Source organism: Sceloporus undulatus, chromosome 3 (genome assembly GCF_019175285.1).
Source record: "Sceloporus undulatus isolate JIND9_A2432 ecotype Alabama chromosome 3, SceUnd_v1.1, whole genome shotgun sequence".
Lineage (NCBI taxonomy): Eukaryota > Metazoa > Chordata > Lepidosauria > Squamata > Phrynosomatidae > Sceloporus > Sceloporus undulatus.
Window position 1 is genome coordinate 171468318 of NC_056524.1, and position 15960 is coordinate 171484277.

The window sequence follows — 15960 nt, forward strand, 5'->3', positions numbered from 1 at the left end:
ATGCTTGAGCACTCTGTATGTCAGAAAAGCTATGAGTGCATTCAGAGTGGACAGCAACTGGCTCAGAGCCATATTTGATGCCTCCAAGAGCTGGGCAGTGAGAAGCATGGAAGAGTTGGGGGAGTAGATAGGCACCATCTTTATAGAAGATTCTGGACACAACTGTTTATATGTGACATAATCTGGACAGTGTCACCAAAAGAGTGTTTAGAATGGTGTTTAGAGAACCCTTTCAACTGGAAATGGGAGGGAGAGAGAGAGACATCATGCCACTCCAAATATCTCTAATATATGACAGGGATCATGTCTGGAGACTTGGAGAATTCCCCAAGTGCAGAAAACTGACTCTTGATTGTTTTGCTTCTATTTCTCTCTCTCCTGCAACTATTCTATTTGTTTCACTTGCATTGCATTTTAAGGTTCTGCAGTCCTACATGCCACAAGATCATTTGGAGGTGTAGCTCAACTCATATTCAACACTACTGTAAATGGCAATTGAAGGAGCTCAGAGAATGACACAGTATGTGTGCAAATTTTGCTGTGCATCTCTTCAAAAGGTCAGTGATGCATGGGAGAACCTTCTGGCACCAGGGGTGTGTTTTCAACAAGACCTTAGAAGGCCATATGGAGAATATCCATGGGCCAGCTTAGTGATACTAAGCTTACTTACTGATACTAGAGGCAGGAAAACAATTTTTAACCTTGGGAGGAGGTTTTCTTTCACGATGAGCCCATGACAGGACATTTTCTTCTGTGGATTAAATAAAACTTTGTGCATAGCTTAATACTCAGAGTTTTCTATTCTGAGATAGAGCCATGTTATGTATGGAACATCAATATGCAAAAAGATCTTGGAACACCTTTGAGACTAGCTGTGCACACTCATAGGCTGCATCCACACTGCAGAAATAATCCAGTTTGACACTTTTTTAACTGTCGTGGCTCAATGCAATACAATTCTGGCAATTACAGTTTTGTGACACATTCAGCCTTCTCTGTCAGAGAGTCAGAACAACCTACAATTTCCAGAATTCCATAGCACTGAGCCATGGCAGTTAAAGTGGTGTCAGACTAGATTATTTCTGCAGTGCAGATGCAGCTGTAGACTTCTTGCATCTCAGGAAGCTGCTCAAGTATAAAACAGTTTATGCTACAACTTCTTTCACACAGTTAATCTCAAAGGTGATACAAGATCCCTTTACATACAAGGTTTTATACGGTCCAGGAAGATTCATACAGCTGAAATGTATCAAGTGTGCATACATCTTTGCTATGGAACAGGACTTCTGTACATCAGAGGAGATGAAGTTAGGCATGGAGAAGCAGTCTAAGGAGGCTGCCAAGGGTCTAGATTTAGGAGCAAGGAGAGGTTGCAATTAGGATGTGGATTGGAAAGGGAGTTGACTGGCTGGACTGGCAAAGTACAAGATAGGTAATTAAAGATATAGAACACTTGTATGGGGGAATGTCTGAATCTCTGTTAAACATAGCATCTATTCATGATTTCCTGTATATGTGTTTTTGACTTATTCAGTCAGACCTTGGAGGTTTCAGGACTGGCTCTAGAGGTTTTGCTACCTGCAGCAAAGGAGGGGTAAGGCCCTTTCCCTATCCAACATATAGCAGCTAACAGACTGGTACTTTAAGTTTTCTTAAGTGCTTTCAATAGGATAATGTCCACCTCCTAGACAGCAGACTAGTTTAGGGGGCCCAAGAAATATGTGTGGCATTCACACCTCTGAGTGGGAAATTCAGGGGGAATAGCTGAGAGGTTGCCCTCACTATCTCTGAGGTGACTACTGCTCTCTGAGGTGACTACCTAACTGTGCCTAATAATCAGGCTGATCATATTCATCCCCTTTGTGACAAGATCTCAATTTGTTTTAATGCCCAAAGGTACATCCTGCAAACATGAAGGCTATCAACATCAGCAAGGATGCCAACTACCAAATGAGTGAGTATGTAATGGAGGAAACACATGACCCTCTAGATGCTGTTGGACTGTAATTTACTGAAGTCCTAACCTGCACTGCCAATGGTAAGGAAAGATGGGAGTTGCAGTGCAACTAAATCTGGAGGTCCATATTATAACCTGTTTTAGACAGAGCTTAGAAGAATTCCTTTTGGGGGCTGCAACTGCCAGAATTTGTTAGCCTGCATGGCCTGTGGGGAAAGTTTTCTTTTCTAATCTCTTCCTTTTCTATTCCCTTTGACACCAGGACTGCAGCCAGAACAGAAGGAAACTGTTTTGTGTGAAAGTTAGCACAGGAAGAGAAGATTTCACACTTGTACATTTGCCCTGCTAAAAGGGTACACACTAGTGTGAATACTACTTAATGCGAATTTGGGGGTGAGGAGTGTGGGACACTGCTGATGAAGGCATTTCCTATAAACTCTTCTCTTCTTTAATTGCACTGTAAATTCAAATGCTTCCCTTCAATGTTCTCTCAAGAAATGTTGGTCACAGGAGACTTCTGCCCATGATCAAACAAACTGACACAGACATGTCTGGTGACACATCTCTGCACCCCCACATTATGCAGGCTCCCTCTGGCTTTACAAGGTGGGAAGAAAATGACCAGTTAAGTTAAAGAGGCTTCAAAGTGTTTTTACAGGAGAGCTTACAAGCTGCCTAGCCCAAGCTCTGCCTGTCAGGGCACTCCAAGCCCCTAACATTTATAGTGATGTTCTTTCCCAAACTCTGCAGCCATCAAACTTTATGGCTTCCTGATTTCTAAGATTCACAGCTCTGGACATCTTTTTATATCTCAGCTTAAAAGGAAAAAACATCACACCACTGGCATGTCATGTCTCTCTTGCTGGAGAGTTACGCTGAATACTCAACATAGTATTCTTAACCAGTGGAAAACTGCCCAGAGGGAAATCAGTGTGAGAAAGAATGAGGTTCTCACAGGTCTGCCTAGGCAGCACCAAAGAAAAGGCGCTCTGCTTATGCTTAGAGGCACTGTTAAAGTTCTGGGGCCCAGCTCTAGAATTAGTTTCTGAAACCAAACTCTGCTGAAATCTTTATTTCACAACAATAGTAAGCTTCTTAATAAGTGCTGCGTGTGTTTGTTAGTTGTTATTTGATAGAGAGTATCCTTCAGAAGCTGACGCCTTCCACATATGTTGGTCTACCACTCCCACAACCAGTAGCCATGGCCCTACTGGTTGAGGATAATGGAAGCAGCAGTTTAAGAGATATGGGGGCTGAATAGACTGCCCCTAAGGGGCGCTCTGCAGCTGCCCCTTTTATCGCCAGATCAAGGCTGCGGCAACAACATGCTGCAGCCCCAATCTGGCCTTTGCATGGTGCAAAATGGAGCTGCAAAAAGCCATTGCCATAGCCAATGGTGCCACAGCTTTTCAGTGCTCCTTTGGTGCTGTGTCATCTGGATGCAATGCCAGAGGAGCACTATAACACTGCCTTGCCTGCCATGTAATGGGGCACACAGTGTCATGCCAGCATGGGGCAGAGTCAGGGCACGTATCGTGCTGATGCCACGCCTGCACTCTACCCCGATGCCAGCCTTTATGGCCAGTCTGTCGAAGCTCATGGAAACAAAGCCTGGGAAAACTGCTTTTGGTTGATAACTCCTAGAATCTCCCACTTGGGATTGTGGGAGTTTGGAATTTTTTCACATTCCACATGGAGAGCTCTAGATTAGGAAAGGCCATGATGGAGCAAAGAGCAGGTTACATCAAAACAATACCTAAGTTTAAAGAGTTTTAGCTTCCCTATTATACAGTCATGGCCTAAATCAGGGGTAGGCAATCTTTTTGAGCCGGGGGCCGGGTTGCTGTCCCTCAGACAACTGGGGGGCCGAAGCCAAAAAATAAATAATTAAAAAATTAAAAATAAATAAATATATCAATAAACCAGGACAAATGTAGGACAAAATTTTCAAATGGAAGACACTTTTTTTAAAAAAAATGGAGGACACGCAAAAAAATTTGCTGATTTTTTAAAAAAATGTTAATATAAATGCATGTTTCCAAGGCTTCTATAGACAATTGCCCCCCAAAGGCCCCGGTGGCAATCGGCGGCAGGACCGGGCTGGGGCCGGTCCCAAGGCCTCGCAGGGCCACATCAGGCCCGCGGGCCGCAGGTTGCCTACCCCTGGCCTAAATATTCAAAAGGCACTACAATAGTTCCCTTCTTGGAAGCTAAGCAAAGTAAGCTCTGGTTACTTGAATGCCAATGATCAGAGATTAAAAGAGTTGGAAGGAGGGGGGTTCAGGAAGCAAAGCCCTTTAAATCTTTCCTTCTGGCAGAGATCTCTTATCAACTGCTGAAGGAAAAGGATACCAAAGAAGGATGGAGAACATAGAAGTAAATCAGTTCAGATGTTTCAAAAGTTCTTCAGGACTCCCTCTTCCCTTCTCTTAAATTCTGAGAGCCAATTTTGACAATCAGAAAGATATTTCATTGGTTCCATGTTCCACTCTAAAGTGTGCATTGGCAAAGGGAGAGTAACCCAATATTTACTGCAAATTCAGTTTGTTGCTTCTGTAACATAGCAAGAGAGAGTTTTTTTCTTAAACGTGTCACAAAAAGTATGCCCACGAAGCTCAATGGAATGTATTTTATTTCAAAAATAGGTTGCTTAGGCGGATGGCCTCCATTCTCCACTTTGCTGTGATGAACTATGGCATCAGCTCAGTGCCAAGTATATGTCAGGGAGACTCCACTATAACCAGCAGGCCTTGGTCTCTGCCACACTGCAGAATTAGCGCAGTTTCGTACCATTTTTAATTGCCATGGCTCCATCCTATGGAATCCCTGGATTCGTAGTTTGCTGTGGCACCTTGACCTCTCTGACAGAGGTGGCGAAATATCTCACAAAACTACAAATCCCAGAACTCCACAGCACTGAGCCAGGGCAGTTAAATCAGTGTCGAGCTGCATTAAGTTTGCAGTGTAGATGCATCCCTTGCCTGGAAAAGTACACATTTCCCTAAGGCAGCAATCTTCTGCATGCCTACTGAGATGCTAAACCTGAGGTCAACAGGAATTACTGTCAGTTAAGTAAGTATGAGATTTCTACATCCCGGTCCCAGATTCCAGCCCTATCTTTCTTTCTTGTAAAGGGGTGGTTGGGTGCATCAGAACCACAGTGGACAGCAACACAGTGGAAAATTCATATAGGGGTCCTATAGCAGCCTGATCTATATGATATCAGCCGGGTCAGGAGGAAAGCATTTACTCTAACAAAGGCCAGCTACTCAAAGGATGAAGCCACTCACAGATCTGAGCTTGCTTAGGAAAGAACCTCTGTTCCCATCCTCACCCTTAAAAAAAACCCAACCAATGTCTTGACTTGGACAGCTAATACACTGGAGTCATTCAGTAAAGAATCGGCCCAGCCTTTCACGGTTGCAAAAATGTCAGCAGGTTTCAGCAACAGGCATCCCAGGATGAAAACGAGTAGCGTGCTTGAATTAGGAGGGACGTCACACCCCTTTCTTCCCTACTAGGAGTCCTCCAGACGCACACCTTGCCTTCTGCTACTTGTAAAAGCAAACAAGTCAGTTCACAAATCACTGGATCCAACAGGAAGGTTGGTGTCAGAAGAATCCTAGCTCTATATATACATATATTACACACTCTCTCTCTCTCTATATATATATATATACACACACACACACATACACACACACTCTCTGTGTACCTACACACACACACAACATATGTACTCTCTATATGTATGTGTGTGATATATATACACACATATTATAATATACACACACTCTCTCTCTGTGTACATATGTGTGTGTATGTATACACAACATATATACTCTCTCTCTCTCTCTCTGTATATGTTTGTGTGTGTATATACTGTATACATTACACACACATATACTCTCTCGGTCTGTGTCTCACACACACACACACACACACACATATACTGTCTCTCTGCATACATGTGTGTGTGTGTATACACACACACATGCACATATACATACACACATACACATATTATTATTACTATACAAACAAACACACATACTCTCTCTGTGTGTTCATATTTGTGTGTGCGTGTATGTGTGTATATATACATAAGCATAGCATATATACTCTCTTGGTGTGTATATATATATGTGTGTGTGTGTGTGTGTGTACTGTATATATTACACATATAATCTCTCTGTGCACACGTGTGTGTGTGTGTATATACATATACATATACATATATATGACAACATTCTGATGATCTGATGGACGTTCATTCTGAAGTCAATCCGAGTGGAGTTTACACTCCTGGCAAACACGCCTTGAGATTAATGCCACAAACCTCTGGAGGTGGCACTGCAATCCTGGCAAATGCCCTCCCAGGGAATGTAAGAGTAAGGATGCCAACCTGGAAAGTAGGAGCCCTGGAACCAGAGGGCTTGAGACTCAGTCCAAGGAAAAGTGGCCAGGAGCGGGACAGAAGAAAAGCCCCCACCCACCCACCCTCCCTGTGGGGACTCCATGTCCTAAGGACACATCCTCCATGTCCTAAATCCTTCATGTCCTCAGGATCATGTCCTTCATGTTCTCAGGATCATGCCCTCCATATCCTAAGTCCTCCATGTCCTCAGGATCATGTCCTCCATGACCTCAGGATCATGCCTTCCATGTCCTAAGGATCAGGTCCTCCTAAAACACGGAGGGCTGGACTCCTCGCCATTTCCTAAGCCCTCCTTGTCCTCAGGCGACGTCGGGAACAAATCCTATGGAAGGTTAGAGTCGGAAGAGAGACCCTCGAGGGCCCTCCAGTCCCCCCCCCTCAGGGCCATGCAGGAACTCCCCACCAAAGCACCCCCCGGACAGCCTGCTATACAGAAAACCCGCTCCAGACGGGGAAGGCTTTCTTTCCAGTTCAAGGGGGGAGGGAGGGAAGCAACTTTTCCCTCTGGAAGACCCTGACCCTTCCTTCCCTGTCCCAAGCCTTTGAAGCCCTAAGGAAGGAAGTTGGTTGCAGCAGCCACACTGGAGAAGTAATCCGGGTCGATCGCGCCAGGACTTGGGTCTCCCTCCCTCCCTCCCTCGTGCTTACCTGCCCGGCAGAGGAGGCTGAGGTGGGCCAGGATGCAGCCCCCCAGAAGCAGCCCCCGCAGCCCTGGGGCCATGGCTGGCCTTGGTCCCTCTCCTTCCTCTTCTTCTTCTTCCTCCTCCTCCTCCTCCTCTTCCTCCTCTTCCTCTTGGCCGTCCTCCGCTTTGGGAAAGGGGGCTCCCCGAAACTCTGCAGCGGGGCTCCTCTGGTGCCTCCTCGGCCCAGGGCTCTGGAAGAAGTGGGACTCCCGCAGCAGCAGCAGCAGCAGCACTCCAGTCAAAGGGGCTCCTGCTCCTGCTCTTGCTCCGGAGGCGCCTTCATCGCAGCAGCAACAGCAGCACTCCTCCTCTGCCTCTGCTGCTGCCGCTTTGGCAAGAATGCCAAGGTTGTCCCGCGCGCCACGGACTGAGACACAGAGAGAGAGAGAGGGATGGACGGAGCAGGAGGGCCCCGAAAGGGAGGGACTCGACCCCCGACGCAGCCAAGGCGATGGGGGGAACTGAGGGGGGGACGGAGAGACGACAGGAGGGAGGGAGAGTCCCTAGGGTTGGCCCTCTCTCTCGCCCTCTGCCAGGAGGAGAAGGGCAGCAGCAGCAGCAGCAGCAACACGTTATTAATTGTTTTAATCATTTAATATTCATATTTTGACAATGTATTTTGGTCATTCCAAATTAATTATTAATTAATGTAATAATAATAATAATAATAATAATAATAATAATAATGTTTATTATTATATGTTTTATTATATTCCTATTCTCACTGTTCTCATTATTATTATTATTACATTTATTATTACTTATCATCATCATTATTACAGTTATGGTTACTACAATTATTCTGTACATTATTACATTTATTATGTATGTTATTATTATTACATTTATTATTACTTATCATTATTGTCATCATTATTATTATTACAGTTATTCTATATATTAACACATTTATTATATATGTTAAATTATTATTACATTTATTATTACTTATCATAACCATTATCATCATTATTGTTAGTTATTGTTATTAGTTATTCTATATATTATTACATTTATTACTACTTATCATTATCATCAACATTATTAGTAGTTATTGTTGATACAGTTATTATATATATTATTACATTTATTATATATGTTATTATTATTATATTATTATGTTTATTATTACATATTTTATAGTATTATCATTGCAGTTATTACAGTTATTATATTTTAATTGTTATTATTATATTAGCATTAGCATTATTACATTTATTATTATATATTTTATGGTATTTTATATTAATATTATTATTTCATTTATTATTATCTACCCATATATTGTTGTTGTTGTTGTTGTTGAGAGCCAGTGTGGTGTATGTCTACACCAAGAGAGCCAGTTTGGCATAGTGGTTTGAGTGTTGGATTGGGACTCTGAAGACTAGGGTTCAAATCCTGGCTCAGCCATGGAAACCCACTGGGTGACCTTGGGCAAGAAGTCACACTTTCTCAGCCTCAGGGGAAGGCAATGGCAAACCTCCTCTGAATAAATCTTGCCAAGAAAACCCCATGATAGGGTTGCCATAAGTCAGAAAGGACTGCCAAGGAGGATAAGCCACTGCAAAACTGTAGGGCATTTCAGAAAAAAATGGAGGGCATTGCCAAAGAAAAGCTAAAAACACTCCTGTGAAATATAAATCTTTGCTTCTTAGTCAGGCTGAAAAGGGAGGACTTTTTGGAAGTGCCTCCTGGACAGAAGGTTGGAATGGAGGACATGTCCGGGAAAAGGAGGACATCTGATCACCCTGGGATTGGCATCACAGATGCTGGAACTCATGGTGTCACACACACACACACACACACACAGACACCCCGAGTGACCAGGCATCCTCCTTTTCCAGGACATATCCTACATTTCAACCTTCTGTCCAGAAGGAATTTCAAAACCTCCTTCATTTTTAGCACAACGAAGAAAGATGGATTTATATTTCTTGGAGTGTTTTGAGCTTTTCTTTTGTACTGTCCTTCATTGTTCTCAAATGCCTTCTATTTTATGGTGCCTTGTCCTCCTTTGCGGTGAGGACCCCTGGTCCCTCTGCATCCCCCTCCACTGACATCCTTCCAGATTTTATTATAATTATATCTTTAAATTACAATATCATAGCAATACCAATGTCATACACACAGCCTAAATGTATTTAGCCTAAATGTAAAGGGCTGTTCGACAGTGGAACAAACGCCCTCGAAGTGTGGTGGAATCTCCCTCCTTGGAGGTCTTTAATAGATGGCCATTTGTCAGGGATGCTCTGATTGAGATTTCCTGCATGGCAGATTCTTCTGTTCCTGCGAATAAATGCTGCTATGGAAACTTTGCTCTTGGGAAAAGGTCCTCTTATTGTAGGGGAAATTCACACTCATTTTTTGTCCTGAAGAGATGTGAATCGCAGCGCTGATGTATATTGGGTTTGTTGTTCCCATTTTTGGGGTTCATGAATCTCTTCAAGTCATTTGGGATAAAATGCAGCCGCCTCCATTCCTTTGAATGATACAGAGTGATCCTAATGGATTCAGAAACTTTGGGCTCGGACAGACAAGCCAAAATAAAGCTGCTTCGGGTCACTTTGGTGGTATGCTGTCCAAATGGCACCAAAGCCATGCTCCAGTTTCTGGCCTCTTAAGATGCATGTGTCATTTAAACAGCATACCTCCAAAGTGACTTTCTTTTGGCCTGTCTGTTCGGGCCCTTTTTCACACTGCCAAAGATGCGGACCAATGCACATCTTTCAGGAAAACTTGGGAGAAAAATTGATATTGAATATCCTGGGTTAAGTGGCTTTTTTGCTAGCCCCCCTCCTCACCCCAAAGTGCATCAAGTACATTTGAGATGTGTGTGAACAGCAAGCACTTGACCTGGATTTATCTCTTGATTATATTTGTAGTGTGAATAGAGCAGCAGGGATGCAATTCTTCACTAAGTTTCTTCATGAAGGTAACAACAAGTAGTTTTAGTTATTTTCTTCCCACTGTGAGAAAGGCCTTGAAAACCACAGTTTTTAAAGACGATTCACACAGTTCAGGACTTATTAAGTTCACATGTGGTTGTCTTGCACAGAAAATAGTATTTTTTGTGCAGGAAACAGCTCTTTCTATGTCAAAAATATTGTTTCAATGCAAACATGTTAATTATTGTATAGAAAGTGCTGTTACCTGTGCAGAAAAAAAAGTTTTATCCTACAAACTGCTAAACTATGGTACAAATGATACTTTACCCACAATCTCTAACAAAGCATAAGGCATGTGATATTCCTCCTCTACCATTTAGTGAAACCTACTCATAACTATAAAAGTACCTATAAGGTACAGTTACACCGTACTTATAAGTTACAGTTACACTGCTTCACTACTTCTTGCTTCAGTACAGTCATGGCATACTGTAGTTACATTGACCTTACTGAGGAAGGAATTAATTGCAAGTGATTAGTTATTGGTAACTAATTACTTTCAAATGCTGATTCTGGCTGTCCTTCTGTATTGAGCGGACATATCAAATGTGTTGTACATAGACCAGTTCTGACTCCCAAATAGCCCTCAAACATTCAGGACTTCTGAAATAATCTGGCTTTAAACATTATTATGAAATATTTCTAATCTTAATAGGTCTCACTATGATCTGGGTTTGGGACTGTTGTAGCCATCAACCTCATTCATGTAACTCTTATAACTTTTAAATGCACTAAAGCTACAGTTCTGTACTTACCTGTGAACTAATCCTACCAAACCTAGTGAGACATGCTTCTGAGTTCGTATGCACAGGTTTATATTCTTTACTGAGAAAAAAAGCCATTGAACTCAGCACTTTTAAAAGGATTTCATGGCATGTGGGTGCATATTGTTGTTGTGTGCTTTCAAGTCATTTCTGACTTATGGTGACCCTAAACCAAACCTATCACAGGGGTTTTCTTGGCAAGAGGTCTATTTTCATACAATTTTATTCTGAATGCACTTTCCAATGTGCCTTTTCCTATTCAGAGCATATTTATATTCTTCCCTTACAACATACACATCTTTTAGTAAAGCATGCTTTTTAAACAGATGCTTGGTTTTGTGTGCAGTGTTTTCCTCACTAAAATACATCACAGGTTTGGGAACTGTACAGCTTTCTCCGGCAAAAAGGACTCTGTCCCTTATAAACCTCGGAAGGTAGACAATGAATATTTCCACAAGGAAATGGAGCCCCAGGAATTTATTTTCCATCCCTAGTTGTACACTGGGCCACTTGAGAACTGGTCCGTACATACATTACATGGCCCTTCTGGCAAAACCTTCAGCCTGACACACATACTTCTCTATAACTTATAACACAAACTGCTTCTCACATAGAAACTGCCAATGACACAGAGAGATTTGAGGTCACCGCTGGGTGTTCTGTGAGAAGTTGTGTCATTGGTAAGAAAAATTGCTCCATGTCATTGGGAGCGGCCATATGTAGAATGTAATAAGACATTACATAACAAAACTGGAGAGTCGCCACAGGAAATCAGGTACAGCCTAGGTCTGGTGATGCAAAGACTCTGAGATCACAATCTTTAAAATCAATGGGACTTTATTTTCAAATAAGGCTGCAATCGGATGCACGCTAAATGGATTGACTGCAGGAAAATGCTCCACAGTTGTTAATGAACTTCACCTTTGTAGATGTGCTTAGAATTGCAGTTTTCCCTCCTTTTTTGTCCTTTTGCAACCACAAGTGTGGCTATTTAAAGAAAAGACTAGAGAACTGGGCAATTTCATTAGGAAAACTGCATATGGGGGCAGGGTATACTGTATTTAAAATATGGCACAGTCTAATCCTGGCCTCATGAAGAGACCCGGCCTATGAGGTCCCTGGCTTGGGTTGTGACTCTCACTATACAGTATATGGTCAGTTTCAGCAAACTTAGATTATAGTTTTATTCCATTTTAATTGTCACTTTTGTAAGTTTTTAATTGTATGGTGCTTTTAGACTGTAAGCCGCTTTGAGTCCTATTTTGGGGGGAAAGTGGGATACAAATATGATGATGATGACGATGACGACGATGATTATGATATGGGCAAAGTCAAAGACAAAAAGAGTGAAACAGCGAACAGGGAAATCTGATATGTGTATCCCTCATTATGTTTTGCAAGGGGAATTCTACTGGGAAAAATACTTGTAGAGATAAATATATCTTTCTATACAGATTGATAAAGGTAAGGGAAATATTGGAGGGGCTACTTTAAGACAAAATGCTAGATTATGTAATATTCATTTATCTATTAGCTACGTTCATAATCTCCCAATGAGCTCAAGGCATTGCATATAGGTCTCCTCCTTTCCTCATTGTCCTACAACAATCCTGCATGGTAGGTCAGGCTGAAAGTGTGAGTGGCCCATGGTCACCTGATGAATTGCCCAGCTCAGTGAAGAACTAGAACTTGGATCTTCTGAGGGTTCATCTACACTGTGGAAATAATGCAGTTTGACACCACTTTAACTGCCATGGCTCCATCCTACAGAATCCTAGGATTTGTAGTCTTGTGAGGCACCAGCACTCTTTGGCAGAGAAGGCTAAAGACCTTAAATTTAAAATTTATTATTTTTATACCGCCCTTCCATAGATCAGGGCGGTTCACAGCAAATATCAATAAAACAATTAAGAATACATAAAAACACCCCTCTCTCACTGACCCCTCCCCCCTGGTAAAAAGCCACCACAGCGGCAAGACAGTCCTCCGCAGTTCTGGGGAGCTTCTTCCCAGGTGACATGGGGGGGGGCCGCGGCAGAAGTAGTCCTCCACCAGCTCTCAGGCAGTCCCCGATGTTGCTGGGTCTGCCTGATGGCTCCCTCTGAGGCCGAGATGACAGTTGAAGAGGGAGGGGCCTCTTCCTTCAGACAGTCCCCGATGTTGCTGGGTCTGCCTGATGGCTCCCTCTGAGGCCGAGATGACAGTTGAAGAGGGAGGGGCCTCTTCCTTCAGGCAGTCCTCGATGTTGCTGGGTCTGCCTGATGGCTCCCTCTGAGGCCGAGATGACAGTTGAAGAAGGAGGGGCCTCTTCCTTCAGGCAGTCCTCGATGTTGAAAAACTACAAATACCAGGATTCCATAGGATGGAGCTACTGCACTTAATGTGGTGTCAAACTGCATTATTTCTACAGTGTACCTGCACCCCAAGTTGCGGTCCAGCACTTTGCCTACTATGGTTACTTTCCTTGGTCTGAATAATTAAGGCATGCTATAATCCTCTATAATGGCTTTCCAATTACATTCAAAATTGAGGGTTATTTACTACAAAGATGCTTATCTCAAGATGCAAAAAGTCACCTTGGACTTTAGGCTTGTGGCTATAAATTCTCTCTCAGTTTGGGTTTTTTAGAGGACCAAGGTGGCCATCCAAGGAGTGAGCTGTTGCATGCAGCCATTGACTGCCATCTGCCTGTTCTACCCACTAGGTGAATTGTGGTCTGAGGAGAACATATCTTTGCTTTAAAAAAAATCTGAAGATAGACATTTGTCCTGGATTAGGCTTCTTTTTCTGAGAATGTGGTTTGAAATGTCTTCTGTTACTTTTACGATGAAAGGAATACATTTCTAACCAATCTGGCCTGTATGATTACAATAAAGTATGACTGACTTTATTACTGTAATACACATTGCCTCCTGTTTGTCTTCCGTTTCCTTTTTACGAAAACAAAAGATCCTGGGACTGCCATCTCTTAGCAGTGGGTTGCTGCACTGTTTGTTCGGGAAGCTTCTAAGGACATCTCCATACTTCCATAGCAACTGAAATGGTACCCCTCTGTTCATTGTATACAAAGGGTTGATAGTCCCAGAGGCAGGCAAGGTTTTTTGGTACATGGTGCAGAAAATCCTACAACCAGCCCTTCTGCTCCTTGGCAATAAAAAGTCAATAATAAAGTAAATAGCTAGCAATTTTCTGCTGCCTTTTTATGGCACTCCAGATCTGCTGTCTGAGTAGCTTCCTCACTCTACCTAATGATAGGGCTGATCCAGAATAACATTAGCTATAAATGAGGGAAATTATATATGTCATATGTTGTGGGGCTGAGAGAGAAAGAAAAGAGAAAAGGGTCAAATTATTCTTGCTCAGCCCTTAAGCAAATTACCCTCTTCTTTATTACTTTTTAAAAGTTAAATTTTGAATGTGTGTGTGTGTGGGGGGGGATCAGAAAGTTTTCACTTCCACAGTCTAGAGTGGTCACAAGCAGGTGACTTGGGACTGCTCTAGATTTAGGACTTTATCACATCAGGGGGTTTAACAGGCATTTTACAGCAACAGTTGCACAAACATGGCTAAGATTTTCACACACACCACGACTGGAGAGGACTCATCCTAGGACTAACTAGGAATGCTCCAGCAACAAATCATTCATGGGATTTCCCCATGGATGGTTTGTTGTTGAAACATTCCTGGTTATTCCTGGGCTAAGTCCTCTTTAATCACGGCATTGTATCACGGCATCTTAGCTGCGATTGCACAACTGTCGTTGTAAAATCCCTGTTTAAACCCCTGATTTTCCCCATGTAATAAAATCCTTAAAGCAAAATTTCTTACACGGACATCCTATTCTTGCTAATAGGGAAAACTCTGCATGTGCCAGACATGTACATGACAAGAAGTGACCAATGCACATGTTCTCATTTGGCATGTGTACATGCTACAAGGTAGGATCCTCAAGTTATCACAAAGTATATTTCGTTACAATGTACTGTAATTTGGATTTTGTTTTTCAGATGACATATATGCTCCCTCCCACCCCACTCCCAACTGTATGGAAGAGATGACGCAGCCAATTTGGGTCAAACGAAAGAGTGAGACATTTAACCTTTTCTCTGTGCAATTTTCCCCTAATCTTTCTTCACCCCTCAGGCTGCCATTAGCTCTGCATTAAAGTGGGTGGTAGGAAGGGAAAATGCAGGATTTACTCTCCCATCCCTCCAGTCAGATTGGCAGCCTGCTGTTCCATTTTAACTGCTCTGGATGCCTCCTGTTGCATTCTGAGGTTTGTAGTTCAGTGAGGCCTAAGAGCTCTCTGGCTGACAAGTCTAAACGCCCCTCCCTAAACTTCAAATCCCAGAATACAACAGGAGGCAGCCAGAGCAGTAAAAATGGAGTGACGGTGCTATAAGAGTAAGTGCGGTCATGTGGCAAAACTGTGCATTGGGATGTCCAGTTATTCTTGCTACTTCTACATAAAGCTACATGTCTCCAACCCTAAAAAGCAGCTGTTCCTAAGCCATTTCTCTTCAAGGTTAGAATTAGGGAGGGACCTTCTTATTTAGTGTGTGCGACTAGAAACTGGGAGATTCTGGTTCTAGTCCCCTGTGAACCATGAAATTCACTGGGTGCTGTTGATGTTAAGAATGAGAATGAGAATGAATGGGAGCAGATAGCTCCCCTATTATTGGGGTGGTACATCCATTCTGGGTTTAAAGCATATTTTCAAGGTGCTGAATCCATTTTGGAAGATTCTGGAAAGCTCCTTTACATTTTCGACTAAAACCCAGAACAGGGGTAGGCAACCTGCGGCCCGGCGAGGCCTTGGGACCGGCCCCAGCCCGGTCCTGCCGCCGGGGCCTTTGGCCTCTCGCGCACAGGGGCAAGGGGGGAAATTGTCTATAGACACCTCCGAAACATGCATTTATATTAACATTTTTTTAAAAATCAGCAAATATTTTTGCATGTCCTCCACTTTTTTAAAAAAAGTGTCCACCATTTGAAGATGTTGTCCTACATTTGTCCTGGTTTATTTATTTATTTAAATTTTTAAAAAATTATTTAATTATTTATTTTTTGGCTTCGGCCCCCCCAGTTGTCTGAGGGACAGCAACCCGGCCCCCGGCTCAAAAAGGTTGCCTACCCCTGACCCAGAACATATTCACTGCCCCACTGAAGTGGA

General features: G+C 42.8%; 1 protein-coding gene across 2 annotated transcripts in view; it reads right to left on the reverse strand.

Annotated features, from left to right (window-relative positions):
* Nucleotides 1–7386, reverse strand: part of UNC5B (unc-5 netrin receptor B) — a 206366-nt gene extending 198980 nt beyond the window's left edge. For both annotated transcript variants that reach the window (XM_042459922.1, XM_042459921.1), the window contains exon 1: nucleotides 7044–7386. In XM_042459922.1, coding sequence (XP_042315856.1) covers nucleotides 7044–7116 — 73 coding nt within the window. In that variant the 5' untranslated portion in view covers nucleotides 7117–7386. The remainder of the gene's footprint in view (nucleotides 1–7043) is intronic.
* Between the last annotated feature and the right edge of the window lie 8574 nt (nucleotides 7387–15960).